This window comes from Ptychodera flava, chromosome 15 (assembly GCF_041260155.1).
Source record: "Ptychodera flava strain L36383 chromosome 15, AS_Pfla_20210202, whole genome shotgun sequence".
Taxonomy (NCBI): domain Eukaryota; kingdom Metazoa; phylum Hemichordata; class Enteropneusta; family Ptychoderidae; genus Ptychodera; species Ptychodera flava.
The window spans coordinates 28,697,495-28,714,005 of record NC_091942.1 but is presented as its reverse complement, the minus strand read 5'-3'; the positions used below and the strand labels follow the sequence as shown (position 1 = coordinate 28,714,005).

The 16,511-nt window shown below is 36.6% G+C and overlaps 1 protein-coding gene across 2 annotated transcripts; it reads right to left on the bottom strand.

Annotated features, from left to right (window-relative positions):
• Positions 1-2,102: 2,102 nt before the first annotated feature.
• On the bottom strand, positions 2,103-16,246 carry LOC139151793 (1,25-dihydroxyvitamin D(3) 24-hydroxylase, mitochondrial-like). 2 transcript variants are annotated; one of them, XR_011556491.1, is made up of 10 exons: positions 15,739-16,246; positions 15,197-15,387; positions 14,514-14,717; positions 11,690-11,862; positions 11,180-11,346; positions 10,547-10,625; positions 8,285-8,441; positions 7,963-8,006; positions 5,877-7,189; positions 2,103-2,207 (listed from the first exon to the last, which is right to left on the bottom strand). XR_011556491.1 is itself a non-coding variant. In XM_070724782.1 (9 exons), the coding sequence occupies exons 1-9, from the start codon at positions 16,224-16,226 to the stop codon at positions 7,085-7,087; spliced, it is 1,608 nt and encodes a 535-aa protein (XP_070580883.1). In that variant the 5' UTR covers positions 16,227-16,246; the 3' UTR covers positions 5,122-7,084. The 2 variants fall into 2 exon arrangements, 1 of the variants encoding a protein (XP_070580883.1); XM_070724782.1 differs by lacking the exon at positions 2,103-2,207 and having other exon boundaries at positions 5,122-7,189.
• Positions 16,247-16,511: the final 265 nt, after the last annotated feature.

The window sequence follows — 16,511 nt, the reverse complement described above, 5'->3', positions numbered from 1 at the left end:
ATTAAAACATGTTATAAAAATAGTGAAAGCTGTGTCATGAATAAGGGCACAAGTACAGGTTATTTTAAACTATTCAGGGGAGTCAGACAAGGAGATTGTATATCACCAATGTTATTTGTGCTGGCTTTGGAAATTTTTTTGATTTCTCTCAGGTCTGAGAAAGATATAAAAGGTATTGATGTACATGGGGAAGAAATTAAAAATGCTTTATTTGCAGATGATCTTACTTGTTTTATACAAGATGTAAATTCTGCAAGAAATATGTTTAAATTATTGGACAGATTTACAAGTGTTTCAGGTCTCAAAGTAAATATAAATAAAAGTGAAGCTATGTGGCTTGGAAAACAAAAACACTGTAAAGATAAACCATTGGAGGTAAAATGGACAGATGACCCAATTAAAGTTGTTGGAATTTATATTCATACGATAGAGAAAGAGCTCTCCATATGAATTTAGCAGAACCTTTAGAAAAACTTAGATGTAACTTAAACTTTTGGAAAAGTAGAGACCTGACTATTCTGGGAAAAATTCAAATAATTAAAAGTATGGGCATTTCTAGAATTCAGTATGTAATGAATATGATTGAAATTCCATGTATTGATTTGAAAAGGGTTAATTCTTTGATTTACAAGTTTCTTTGGAAGGGTCCTGATAAGATCTCTCGACAAACAATGATTGGTACTGTAGAACAAGGGGGAATCTCTATGCCAGATATTAGAACAATTTATAAAGCTCAGCGTATTAATTGGATTAGAAGATTATGTGATTCTGGTATAAGACACCCGTGGAAAAGAATTGTTATGAAAGAATTGGAAAGAATTGGGGGTATAGAAATGTTGTTAAATTGTAATTTTAATGTAAGAAATTATCTGTGAATTTTTCTAATTTTCTCAGATGTATGTTACAGGTTTGGTCTGAGATTAATAATTATGCAAAATGTGATGAAGAAAGTGTATTTTATCAAATAATCTGGAATAATCAAAACATTTTATTTCAGGGGAAATCCATGTTCTTTAAAGAATTTGTACGAGCAAATATTGTGTATCTGGGACAATTGTTTGATCAAAATGGTAAAATTATTTCATGGGAAAAAGTAAGACAAATGGGAGTTCCAAATTCATCTGTGCTGCGATGGTTTGGAATTATTAATGCCATACCAAAAGACTGGAAACGTAAAGTAGATAAGCAGATGATTGACAGTTTTAGAGTTCCTGAACAAGAGATTTTATTTAAGATTGGCACAGTGTGTACAGAGATAAAATGTTGTAATACAAGAAATGTGTCCAAGTGGATAAATGATTGTAATTTTATTACCCCAAAATCTGAGTTCTTTTTTACTAGAGTGTTTAATGAGTTTATTGAAGATTGGGATTTGTTGTATCAGTTACCTTATAAAGTGACAATTGATAATAAGCTTAGAGCATTCCAGTTTAAAGTACTGCATAATATACTTCCAACCAATGTAACGTTATCAAAAATGACACCACCTAGAGTTGACTCTGAGAAATGTACCTTTTGTGAGGATCAGAGTGAAACACTGGTTCATTTGTTTCATGAATGTGTATTTGTGGTGGAATTTTGGGAGGGAATTTATAGGGTATGGGGAAATAAAATTGGATTTCAGAGTCACCCAACTGTTAGACAAATTATTCTTGGAGATGGAAGATTTTCTTTATTTTTAAACTTTGTAATCCTTGCTGCTAAATACTACATTTATAGATCAAAATATCAAAAACAAAAACCAAGTTTGGGTGCTTTCAAAAAATATCTGCAAAATATTCAAAACTTGGAATTTCATATTGCTAACAAAAAGAATAAGTTGAACTCTCATCTTAAGAAATGGGGACAGTTTCTAAGATTATAAGTTTTCTTTTTCTCTTTCTTTCTGTCTCTTGTGTGTGTCAACTTGATATTCCTTTTATTTACAAGCACAAGACCTGTATTATTATTATTATTATTATTATAATCTGTATTACTACATGAAAAGTATAAGATATGTAAAATACATCCATGTAACAATTGGAAAACAACCTTTTTGTAAACGTCAAGTAACCCAATAAAATGTTAAATACAAAAAAAAGAGTCTTTTTCTTTATTGTTTTGCAATGATATTTATTCATTTCACAGTATAAAACAATGTACCACTTCAAAGAGGGAAACGTCATGGAACGTGATATAATTTACGGTGTAATTATCTAAAAAAACACCTTCCGTGATTGATTGATTGATTTATTTATGCAGTATATAAGGCCTTTGGCCTTAAATACAAAAGAATACATTAACATACATACCATCTTGAAAAAATATTTACATCTGCAAAGCTTTGTCTCGTTTTTGAAAAGCAAAATAAATAAATCTACTCAATTGATTTACTAAATAAACATTTTGTGATTCCATGAGTAAGTAAAACTTATAACGGACTGGAGGATCATAAAAAACAATGGAATAAACCTTCGCCTTAACTCAGTGTACACCGGGCAAACTAAACACAGGTGGTATTCGTCTTCCACCTGGCCACTGGTACACACCAAGCAAACTCTTTCAGATCCTGGTACTTTTATTCTTTCCCATCTACATTGTTCAATACGTAGTGAGTGACTAGATAATCGAAAGCGGCACATTGCAACTCTAAAGATCTTTCTATTTATCACATACAAATACTTTTCAAAGTTAACTGTAAATTTAAATCTACAAAAGGTGTCTAATTTGCTAATTGAGGTCATGTCACTCAAGGTCGTTTGCATATTGATATCATGACACCTTTGTTTAAAAACACTCAGGAATGCATTTACATTTGCAACCCCTTGCTGTGACCACACATCAGCAAAACCTAGCTTACATAACAGTTGTTTTACTTGAAGTGCCCAGCACAATATATTTCTCTCAGCTCTATCATATTGTGATTTGTAGCGGATCGCACTATATTGTTTTCTTCCATACACAATAATTTAAACCAATATTTAACTATTTTAATTTGACGTTGGTAGAAGAGATCGTAACGTCCAGTTTCAGCTTTGATAGCACTATTTGGGGCGTGTCTATTTAAACATAAGATATGACGTAAGAAGTTATTTTGGATTCTCTCTATATTATCAGCTTTGTGAAATCCCCAGATTTCTGATGCATAGTTTAAGATCGGAGCGATCTTACAATCAAAGACACGAAGTGCATATTTCAGTGGAACTTCGCTTAGATTTGACAGCTGGCGTTTCAAAAGAAACATAGCTTTGCTTGCTTGAGCAGCTAATGTTTTCTGGGCGAGGTTCCATTTGCCACTACATGACAACATCAAACCCAGATATTTGTAAAAAGACACAACTTCAATCTTATGGCCATCTAAGTACCATTTATCAGTTTTTTTCAACTTACCACCCCGTCTAAAAACCACTATTTTGGTTTTCTGATAATTTACTTTCATTTGCCATTTTTTACAGTAATCTGATAACTTATGTATCAATCTTTGTAATCCTATCATAATACAACTCATAAGGACTAGATCAACTGCAAAGAGCAGCATAATCAAGTTGATACCAGATATATATACACCAGAAGAATAATCAGTTTTCAATTCAGTTTCCATTTCATTTATACAGAAACAAAAAAGTAACGGTGATATGATAGAGTCTTGTTGGAGACCACAAGTACATGTGAAAAAATCAGTTAAACCAAGTGGCGTTCTCACACATGCTTGGACATTTGTATACATAGAAATTAGACTACGATAGAAATTTCCCTTGGCACCTATTTTGAATAACTTATAAAATAGCAAATAGTGTTGAATTCTATCAAAGGCGTTCTCGATGTCAATGAATGCGCAATATAATCTTCCTTTTCGTTGTGAAAGATACTTATTTATAATGGTACTCAAAACAAAAATACTATCAACAGTACTTCTCTTCTTTTTAAACGCAAACTGGATATCAGTAATATTAGAATACGCATCAAACCATTTTCTAGCATTTTACATAGGATTGAACAGTAAATTGTTCCTATGACAGGAAGTAGGTTTATACCCCGGTAATTTCCAGGATTATCCCTGTCCCCTTTTTTATGTATGGGTGAAATCATACCTTTAACCCAAGCATTTGGGAATTTACCAGATGAAAGAAGACAATTAAATATTGTACACAAAATATTGGAAAACACTTGCGGTGCATATTTATAAAGTTCCCCTACTATCCCATCTACTCCAGGTGCTTTATTGTTTTTGAGCTTATTTATGCTTGCTTTAATTTCATCTAATGTAATGGGTTCATCTAAAATACTACAGTCAATATCTAAATCATCATTGTATTCTGCATTGATATTTTCTATGAAAAGTCTGGCATGAGCATGAAACTCTGTGAACTCATTTTCATCGGTAGCTGTGGGATTGAAAAGATCAGCGAAATAGTTAAACCAAGAGTCTCGTGGAATGTTTGTTGAGGGACCAGGTGAAAAGTGACTGAACCATTTCCAGAAGTTACTTGAGTTCTTGTCTTCAGCAGCAGCTAAAAACCTCTCCATTTTACACTGATTATAGTATTGTTTTTTATACTCAAGGAGTTTTTTGTATGATCTCCTAATATCCTGGTAGTCTTTCAGATTTTCCTGGGTGCGATCGTTTCTGAATTTATTTAAAGAGCAATGAACTTCCCTTTTTCATTTGCTACAATCTTGATCGAACCGAGCATTTTCCCGTCTAAAAACTTTTCTTTTTAAACTCTTTCTAAATGCAGAGGTGACTGTATCAAGGATACCATCTAAACATGAAATAGCTGAATCAGTGTCACTTATTTCAATGAACTGATAAAGATTATCAATAGAATGTTAACCAAGTCTGAAATCCATACATCTAGATAGGCATGTAACTTACTAATATCCCAGTAAGTTCTATCTACATGACTTATATTTGATGAATTGGTATCACTGCTTGTCCCTTTGTTATTTACCACATTATCTACAATTTTACCAGATATAGTGAAAGTTACTGGCATGTGATCAGATTCGGTGCGGCTGTCAATTTTAAACGCATCAATGTCTGCAAAATCACTATCCGGGATAAGCAAGTAATCCACGATGCTACAGCCATTTGGTGTAATACAAGTATAAAAGTTGCTGGGGTTCCCCAGACGGCCATTTACGATTCTTAAACCAGTAGAAATACAAAAATTTAATAACAATCTCCCATATAAGTTAATAACATTATCACAGCTTACACGAGGTGGTAATTCAGAATCATTTCCATAAGTATCATCAACGGGAACGTGGCTGATATCATCAAATTCGATAAAATCAGGTTCGGTACTAGTGCGAGCGTTAAAATCTCCACAGATCATGAATTTACAATGTGGGAAATATTCTCTATATTTTGCTAATTCAGACTCTAAAGTATCATAAAGTAGTTCATTTGAGTGCACAGATGAACCTGTTGGTGATTTGTAAACCACAGCAATAACAAAACTATCAAAATGGGTTACATCTGATTTCAAGTGAACCCATAAAATATTTTCAGATACACTGTCAAGTTTAACACATTGAATTGGTAGTAATGATTTCACATAAACAGAAAGACCACCAGAATTATGACCCATATGGCTCAATCTTTTACGAGTAACATGAATACTTTTGAAACCACTAATCTGTAAGTTTGTACCTGGATTTAGCCAGGTTTCAACAAAACATAAACAGGCAAATGTATTTAAGTATAAGAGTAAGTTATTATCAACAACTTTCTTGTATAATCCTTGTACATTCCAACAAATAAATTTAAGTTTCTTGGTAGCAAAATCAGTTTCACAATTTTCATAGATTTGTCCTTGTACTATTCCATCACTGGGCGACGGCCATCCCGTCAGTCGCGGTTTTTTTGTGATATCAACCACTTGTTGATTTACACTGTCAGTGTAAATCTATACGATAAAGATTATGCTTGTAAGCTGAAAGTTAATATTCCTCATTGAATTCTGTTGAAATTTTATCAAACATGAAAGTTGGTGCACAATATCCTGCCATTAATGGGTATGGAATGTAAATTATATACTTATAATTTTGTGACTGCCATGTTGAATTCATCAAAATATGTTGAAAATACTCAAAAAGAAAATGATATTGGTCATTTCTTTTTTCTGCGCAAGACAATGTTCTTTTTGTTAATTGATTCGTTTCCCGACAATTCTATGACACGGAATGCTAAAGTCATTGTAAATACATGTACACATAAAATGCATTTACCGCAATTGCACTTGAAAATGAAAGTAAAATAGGAGCGGTAAAGTAAAAAAATTATTAGAATTCTCCACGGCGAATATGTGCAATCCAAAAAATCGATTGAATCGCATTATTTTTATCCGGTGTTCACTACTGCAAAAAATAGTACTATCTCTCTACAGTAATGACCCCAACCACTTAGTTGTGATCTTAGATGAACGCTGCACTAGAAACTGTTAAGGTTGTATTGTGCAGATGGAATCTACAATGGAAAGAGCTGCCGTCGTGCTTTATATAAAACATTTGCAGGTAACTTAACCATACTAGACGGTACAAATCTACGAACACCCGAGAATAAGGCGAAATAGCTAGCATTTTTGTAGTAATCCAAGGGCACAATCGATATATTTATAATCATTAAGTTAACTGGGGAATACATTATCGAAAAAACGAAGTCAGCTTAGCAACACACCGCTATGAATAAATTTTTACTCCCGGCGGACTGAATAAGTATATACAAACGTTTAAAGGGCTTACGAATCAAGGGATTGGGTCGGACATTTAAAACACCCAAACACTCTCAGGTAATATGCATATAGGGATACATTTTAGTCATTAAACATTCATGCTGTACAAAAATTCTTCTGGGGTTTGAATGAATTTGTTTTCAAATCAGCGGATATGACGTACAAGCACATCCGGCATTTCTGTTTCCCATCTTGTCACGTCTTTCTGTCGTTCAGAACACTGTGATGTTTTTCACGGCACTCGGTATCTCATGTTTTCTAAGTCGCGTTCATTTTTTCCCAAAGACAAAAAATAAAGAAGCACCAAATATGCACCTGCCGATATCCATAAAAACGTAAGTTTTGAATTTTTTGTGATGATCAAAGGGCTATCTGTCAATAAACTTCGGGTTTAGGGGTCTGTCGGGCAACATAAGAAATGACATCTTCGGTTCAACCGCCGTTGTATTTTCCAAGATGAAATCTTGCGAAATCTGTGATGGAAGTGGATAAGATGGAAATATAACAAAACATGTTAGATATCTTGACAAGATTTATACAGGGTAACTTGATGATTCAGAAAGCACCGATCCAATAGGTCAGGAACACATGCTTGCGACTCTGTATACAAATGTAGTTTGTCAACTTCTCATAAAATAATTTGCACATTATGATCTTGTTAGCTATAGCTACGTTCATATTACACCGTATTGGCAGAGAGTAATTCTATACATGCAGCTCCTAGCAATGCAACAGATGTTAAATCACGGCAATCTCTCATTGTCGGTTATATAATTGATGGGGCTAAAAGCATTGGATTGGATCAAGTTCTTCAAATTTTCCACGTTATTCAGCTCCCGAAGACCGTATTTATGGGTCACTGCCCTTCACACATACAGTGATGTCGCCGTCTAAGACAGGAATGCGTATGTATGCTGAAATATTCCATCTTTGTACCAGGTTTGATCAAAATCAGTTGACGTTTGGCACGTTCGAGTTTTGGCTTTGAACAAGGAAGAAATTGATACCTGACAGTCATAGTTGATTGTATCTTATAAAATATTCATGCACATCATTATAGTTGTCCTCACTTTAAATTTGAGTGGATTCATTCACTGAATATCTGTCGATGTAGTGACTCCAGACGGACATGGGGCTAAAGAACAAATCCAAGCTGTACAGGTACCCTCTCTCGACTACTTCAATTGCGACTATCAATAAGCTGTACCATAGACAGCAGAGGGCGCCTGGCTATGGTTCTACTTACCCTGGCGAGTAAGACCTGGAGCTCGAACATGGCAAATCGCTTTCCTGAAAAATAACAACCAGCAATTCAATCAGTAATTTACTTAATAAAGGGCGAAAGGAAGCTTTGCAAGACTTCATGATGTATGAGGCCGAGCCGAGTACATTAAAGAATGCGAAGTTTACTTGAGCCCATTTTAGGCCGGAAGGGTGTACATTATTGCTATTATTTATAGTTTTGGCAATACCAGTGAATTTGAAGAATGTAGAAAACACTGGGGCCACAATGCTGGATAATTATACGTAGCAAAAATGTAAAGAAAGAGACTTTTTACGTGATGTACCTATGCACATTCTCGGTCCAAATCCGAACGGCATACTGGTGAAGGCACTTAACTTGTCGCTGCGTCTTGTCAACCACCTCTCCGGCATGAACTTGTCAGGGTCTTCGAAGTACTTGGAATTCCTACCCGACTGGTGGAACAGCATCACGATCGGGGTCTATTTGCAACGTAAAGAAAACTAAAGTAAACTGCGGAAAACTTCAGCTTTCGATACCATGGTATCGTGCCACACGCAAAATTGCATCCAAAATCGTTACGCGGTCCCGGGCGGTCAGAAAATTGAAAGAACTTAGGGCCCTGTCACACTCCTTGACGATTTAGCCAGCGTATGCCGAAGTATAAAACATTCTCTAAAGCGCTGGCTTGCTGAACTAACGGTGTATTTTTTAATTTTGGGCGTATACATAGCGTATTCATAATGTACTCATAGGTTAAAATACATTTTGAGTACGCTAGGCAATTATCTCGCCGTATTTCGATTTATGAGTAACTTACAAGTAATGTGTGTGACCGTGTGTCAACGAGCGCATAACCTACCTACAACTTATGGCCCGCGTGTACGCCGGCAGACGTCGAAAAGTTTTGTGCATCCACAAAGGTTTTCGACGAGCTCGACGTACTACGACGTATACCGGCGTGTTCTCAACTCACAAAAACTTACCCATAACGTAAACGTGGGCCCAGCGTATTCGCCAAATTTTTCAGGCGTTGGCATACACTGGCTAAATCGTCAAGGTGTGACAGGGCCATTAGCTATGGTTTAAAGTGGCACTCCCACTTGGTAACATTTTAAAAGCACATTTTTTTAATGCCAACGGTCGATATTTGACGTGGCGACTGCGCGCGGATCGCGAGATATCGATAAAAACATGTCTTCAAAAAAATAAAAGTTTGAATTCCGGTGGCCCACCTAAATTCAGCTTCTGAACATTGAACGTTCGGCACTGGGGCCATTGTCAACTAAGCTATGGAGTACGAGTCTACGCTTACGCTGCTGTACGCCACAGTATCACTTGCGTCGGTGATCGGTCATGCCCCGTGGGAGAAAGCTGAGTCTTACTGACTTGGCGTAAAAACGAAAAACAATTTTTGCTGATTCCACCAGAATTCGCATAGGTGACTAGCACAGTTACGTGCGGTTGATACATAGCGGCCGCCGCGTGGTATGCATAGACGCATACCACGCGCGCGGTGTACTGTGTGGCAGACGACAAAATGTAGTCATCGGAGGCGGCTAATATTTGACACGTAAAAACTGATGTTTATGTGGTATTGGTTAAAAAACCACTGATTTAGAATAATGAAAACGACAAAACCTAAGGAGAAGTTTTAAAAAACGTACCTGAGGTAAAGGCATAATGCTGTATATAAAGTCTTTGCAGTGGGAAGTAAATTAATTGCGTCGTTAGAACTTATTGTAGACTCCCTAGAATATCGTCAGTCAGCACAACAACAAACCTTCGGGGGATTTCGGGTCAAAATCAGAAACGATCGTAAAACTTCGGGATGTGAAAAATACGCTCGGGAAATGACATGTTTTTATCGATATCTCGCGATCCACGCGCAGTGGCCACGTCAAATATCGGTCGTTGACATTAAAAAAATGTGTTTAAAAAATGTTACCAAGTGGGAGTGCCTCTTTAATACCAATCGTTTTTTCATTGTGAGGACTCAGCCGAACAGTTTTGACTGTGATGTCTTCGCTAAGTGACTTGGTGCCGTACGTTGTGAGTACGAATCCGATGGAAAATTTACGGAATTCTCTGGTTCAATAAAAGTATTTGGCTCCACTACCTGTAAGTTTTAGGGGCTCTCCTTCTTATATTGGTAGCTGTAATGTACAGGTGCTTTTTCTACTGAAAAATAGTGTCGAAATGTGTAATGCTTAACTTGTCAACATGGCGTGTGTGTAATGCCAGTATTCTGGTTAACTGCTGAATTTTAGTTTGCACAAGAATCCACTCATCAACAAATACCACTGTACATTGTACATAATATTGCACGTTGTATTTCACGGCTTTTACAATGAACTTCAACCGTTTAACATAACAAATCATAAAAAAACATCAAAAATTAGTTTTTGTGTCTTTAACCTGCAGCACTATAAACGTTCACATGATGTGACGCCAGAGTTAACTTGTAGCATTTCTGCACATCCCATAGAAGTGCCTGCTTTTGAAAACCGTGAAGTGGTTCCACACTGCCTCTCATGGAACTTAATTGAAATACAAACAAATTTTCAACATTTATGTGTAAACCTACCCCTGCGGGAATGTTGTAGCCTTTGATCGTGATGTCTTCGTCCAACACACGGGAGTTATTTACCACGACTGGATTTACTCTACATCAGGAAGGAATCAGCGAATGATGAGTTGTTAAAACTTTTGGTATCTGGCTAATGTTGTATTGTAACCCTTATTTCTATTTGAATTATACTCGATTCGGCATTGTTGCTTTGGCAATACACTTTGTTATATACCATAATTATTATCCTAAATTTGAAATCAAGAACACTGTCGCAACAGTTATAAAGATATGTTACGTTTCTAAAAAATAGCGATTACGTTTACCTAATGTTAAAGCAAGATATATAAAGATGTAACGAGTTTATCATCAACATTATCATCATCATTATCATCGTCTTCGTCACTGTCATCATCAACAATAACACGATCACCATCTATCTCATCAACGTACACACTATACCCACAATAACAAACGCAAAAATTACTGTCACTACAACTGTGAAGCCATGTTTGTCTTACATACAGCTAGCCCTTTCAATAATATTACAACTGCGCAAATGAACTGACAAAAAACACGTCCCTACGTATCACCTCATGTCACATGTAAATTCGACATTAGTGGCAATATTTTGTCATTATTTGCCCGAACCTTAGAGTTTCCTTGATCACAGCAGTGACATATGGCAGTTTTTCAATGTGTTTGTAAGATACCATTTCTCCCTTCGGAACAACCCTGCGCACTTCTTCGTGGAGTTTTTCCTGTGTTTCTGGATTGTTTGCAAGGTTGTAAACTGCCCATTGGAATGCGTTTGCTGTCTGTGTGTGAAGTGAAACTATAACATATGACATCACTAAATAAACGTCTAGAAAATGGAAGGAAAACCCTGGACAGGCGTTTGTACTCTTCACAACTAACAACACTAGCACAATGGAAGATCATAGAAATATATAAAAATCTTTTTTATAAATAAATAAATAGATAAATAAATAGGTAAATAAATTATATATATATATATATATATATATATATATATATATATATATATATATATATATATATATATATATATATATATATATATATATATATATGCATGTTTTCTTATGCTTACGGACAAACAAAAATCGACGCGATCGGTACATACGAAGAAACACATACCGTATCAACAGCGCCAAGAAGAACTTCCGACATATGTGAATATATCATGTCCGGAGATAGGTCAGTCCGCAGTAACAGATGTTGGATGATATCCATGCTTTCCGGGGACGGAAGTTCGCCTTTTTCTTCGAGCAATTCCAGCTCAGTCATCTTTTCGTTTACTCTTTTCATTCCTGTGAGATGTGGGGGTGAGGAGATTCATGTTTCGTTATGAAAGTGGAAGATCCAGCATAAAACGGGCATTGTGGGAATTATACTTATTTCACCGTAGTTTATAGATGCTTTGACTTTGATCTAACGTTCCTCTGTTGTAGTAGCATCGATATCCTACTTGGTCCCAATTTTCACAGTGCTTCTGACCTCTCCGTGCAAGGTACAATCATGCAACCGTGAATATGCAATAATCGAAGAAAATGCCGAGTGGAAAACAGGTTATGTTTCTCAACTTGATGCTTTCTCAACTTGAATTTTTGTGAATGTCATTTCGACCATGGACGTACCACAGACGTCCATGTTCCGACTGACGTAGTCTCTGTTAACCGGACTTGCACTTCGAAGCTCTAATTCGGCCGTCTCCACGCAGTCGGGGGATTGTAACCTCCATAAATGTAAATGTAATATCAACCACAACAAATGTAATAAACAAATTAACCATAAATGTAATAAAACTCAACCATAAATGTAATAAACTTGAACTTGCATATGTGATCATTTGTTTATCAATGCCCTGAGCAAATAATAACTTTAATAAGACTAGTGTAATGTTATTGCACACTTTCCTGAAACTAGGTTTCCTTTCCGAAACACAGAATAGGATACTTTGAGAACACTATCAGAAAACAGCGAGGTACTGATCAAACCGTTAGATAACGGAAGTGGAACGGCAGTTCTAGACACTTATAATTACATAATAAGGAAGCGTCAACATAACTCGTCAACCAGTTATACCAAAAAGTTTATGATCGATGACTCAGAACAAATAACAGAGAAAGGGTGAACGTTCGCGTCTGACGTAAACACAAAATTGGTCAGGCTTCGCTCTATGGGCAATCACATACACGATCCCTCAGACAGGAGACACTACAAAAGTTTTTGTGATCAGTTTATTGATTTCCATTTTCACAGATCACGGTTCGAGCGCCTGAATAATACCACTCCGGTCGGGAGTCGCCATATTGATTTAGGAAAGCGTGCGCAAAGGACTGTGGGATCGGCCGAAAATAATTCGAGCAAACACATATAATTAATTCGAGCAAACACATAAAATTAATTCGAGCGAACACACATAATTAATTCGAGCGAACACATATAATTAATTCGCTCAAACACATAATTACTTCGACCGAACACAAAATTAATTCAAGACACTAGTAGAAATTAATTCTAGCACACATTAAATTAATTGCAGCAAGTGAAAACATTTTGAACCCCAAATCAATTGAAGGAATTAATATATTAAATCTAGACTACATAAAATTAATTCCGGCACATAAAAAACATATAAATAATTTGAAATGTTAGCAAAATTAATTCTAGACTACATAAAATTAATTACAGCAAAGATAAGCAGAAATAATTAATTGGAACACATAAAATTAATTCGGCATGACTACACAAAATTAATTAAAGCATATAAAAATTAATTAAAAGAAACATACAATTAATTCGAGGTGCTAGTAAATTAATTCCAGTCTACATAAAATTAATTCTAACATACTAAAATTAATAAAACATAATTTTGACCAGAACGGGCCCCCATATAGTATCCCTAGTGAAGGAACAAATTTCTAGTGGGACAACATAGGAATACAGACAATCTATCGATTATTCCACACAATTTATCCCCTGAAGACGAATTTGAGGCGACTGATTAAGAAAGTACGGCAAATTTCGAAAAAAAACGGCGTTAAAGAATCGTAGTGTTATGCAGTCTCCTCCACTCTGGAGTAGAGACTGCACTAACATTCAGAATACAGCTGTGTCTCGCCATGGCCAATCAGTTCTGTACACAAAACAGGGAAACGTAAAATACACTTTCAAATATACAAAACACACTAAACGCAAACAATTAAGATATGAATAATGTGTGGAGTTGCTTTCCTTATTACATAGATAAATATTTAAGGGCCAATTCCTCAATTGCAACGACAAAATAGATTTATTACATTTATGGGTGATTTTTTTATTACATTTATGGTTACAATTTAATACAATTGTGGTGGGTGCTTTTATTACATTTATGGTTGGTTTTCGTTACGTTTATGAGTGATATTACATTTACGGGTGCATTTTATTACAATTATGGTTGATGTTACATTTGTGGAGATTATTACATTTATGAAGGTTACAGGGATATCCCATTCAAAAGTCGCCAAGCTATGAAGATGGCGCGATACGAGACAACTGATCCAAGATGTAAAGTCATAGTTCTCACTCGTTATCAATAAAGAACTTCGAAACCCACTTCTACATAAATATATTATTCCTGGCTTTGTCTCAAAACACAATTGACATCGTGGGTCAGTTGCCCCCAGTGTGGACGACTTGACGGTTGAATTGGATTTCCCCAGACTGAGTGGTCGGAGGCCCGATGAGAGCCCAAAGGTGCAGTCTGTGTAACCGGGACTCAATTCGTCAAGGATTCACAGCCGTTAGACATTGTTAGCCAATGAACGGTCTCCACATCACTGAACTGGCAATTTGCGATCACTGTATCTCTCCCTTTAAAATCACACAAGCAGAATGTACATCACATTGAATATGCCTCTTCACGAAGAGAGATGAGTTGCCAGTAATTGGCGAACCAAATACATTAACTCCTTACCGTAGTCGAAAATGGCATCCCATCCCTTGACGTGTTTCCGCCAAGGTCTTGTTCCCAAAGCAGACTGTAAACTGGCGGGAAATTTGAATAACAGTACAGACGTGTCGAACACAGCCAGTATACCGTTGATGAAATTATTTGCTTCCTCAGACTGAGTTTCTCCGAGTAAGTGGAGACGCTTGGTGAACAAGATGGCCGAAATTGCTGTGGAGGTATAGAAAACTGGTGAGCAAATAATCAAGAAAAAACAGAAACAGTCGGAATGTGCGTAGATATGCAATTCATTTTGATTCTGTTTGTACTTGACAGTTGTAATATGCGTGATTAGGTTGAAAAGGTGTAAAGAACTCCCGTAAAAACAAGGAACAGAAGAACAAAAACATAGGAAAAACAATCTACCAGTCACGAAATACTGCTCTCCCCAATCATCATCATCATCATCATCATCATCATCATCATCATCGTCGTCGTCGTCGTCGTCATCATCATCATCATCATCATCATCATCATCATCATCATCATCGTGACTGAACAATCCAGTGCATTCATAAAACTAAAACAAGGTTATAAACATTTTCATCATCGTCATCGTCAACTTGTCATGGGGGGAGGGCTTAAAAAATAGTCTATCTTTACCAACAATGCAAAACATAGAAACTTTGACGCCATATTTGTGTGCTCACATTCAACGGCCCATGTATACATTAACATTTGGAAATCAGGCACGACGTCATCGGCTTGTCTGACTCTACGCAGTTTCTTTTCGAAGTCAGTGACGACGTCATTCACGACTTCGCCATATCTTGGCACTTCGATTGGTCTCATCATTTTCTTATTGAACGCGGTCCTTACCCGAAACCACTTCTCACCATTCCTGCAACAGAATGGAAACGACAAAGTCAAATCCAAATGCCATGGAATCGTCAAAGTATCGATACAAAGCACAACAAATAGGCCTATACAAATGGAAAGAATACTAGATAGCTAATCGACATATTGTTAGCCTGAACATAAAGCACATCACCATAGTCTCCGAAATACTTTTAGGTCGCGAAAACCAATAATATTTACGAAAACCATACTGCTCATCAAAACTATCCTCTACCTGGGTTCTGTATAATGATCATATCGTTGCCATGGAGCCAAATTTGCGTACTTCGGGACGTGATTATTATGCTTTGTTTGCGGTATTTAAATGAAATTACGGCCAGGAAAGCATACTTACGCCGTGAGCAATCCGTAGGGCATATTGCGCTGACGTTTATAAACTTTCCACGCATGCGTTATATCCAAGCCCCCGCCGAATCTTGTCGGGTACTTTCCTTCGTTTCTGCACACTACGGCTATGTCTTCGGGGTCCGTTATGTAAACCATGGCAGTTTTTCCAAACGCTCTCTTGTACACAGAGCCATACTTTTCGCTCCATTCGCTGTACGTATCCCATGGCTTCTTGACTGTATTTCGGCGTCTCCAGCCTTGGAGAGCATAGGACAACCGTCCCGTTAAGCTGTCTGAGCCCCTTCCTGGCATTTCGCTGAACGGCTTCACGACGTCATTTTCCTTTGGCATATAGGGCTGGTCGGTAGCCGTAGAGTAAAACAGCTGTTGTGGACATCCTACGTAGATGGCAGAGCTATGTTTGATTTGAGAGCGGCCACAGATCTGACGTAGTGTTCTAGACGTTGAGGACAACATAAGCCTAGCGAACGCCATGTTGTCAGCAGTTTAAAGTTCACACGGCCTCGGCCTGACCTTTATAATATTCAAACGCGATCAGTGCGATGACCTACTTTTACATGTGCACCGCTATGGACTGTGAGTTTATTAATTGCATCTACGTCTATATTTCATTTTTACTTATACATTTATATCATATGAATCTATATTCAACCATGTAACTTTTGAGAAGTATTTTGTTGCAGTTTAGTTGTCGTGCATTTGTCTCTTTTCTCCTGATGTGCGTTCCTTTTTCTTTTGCATGCAAGCAAGCATGCATTT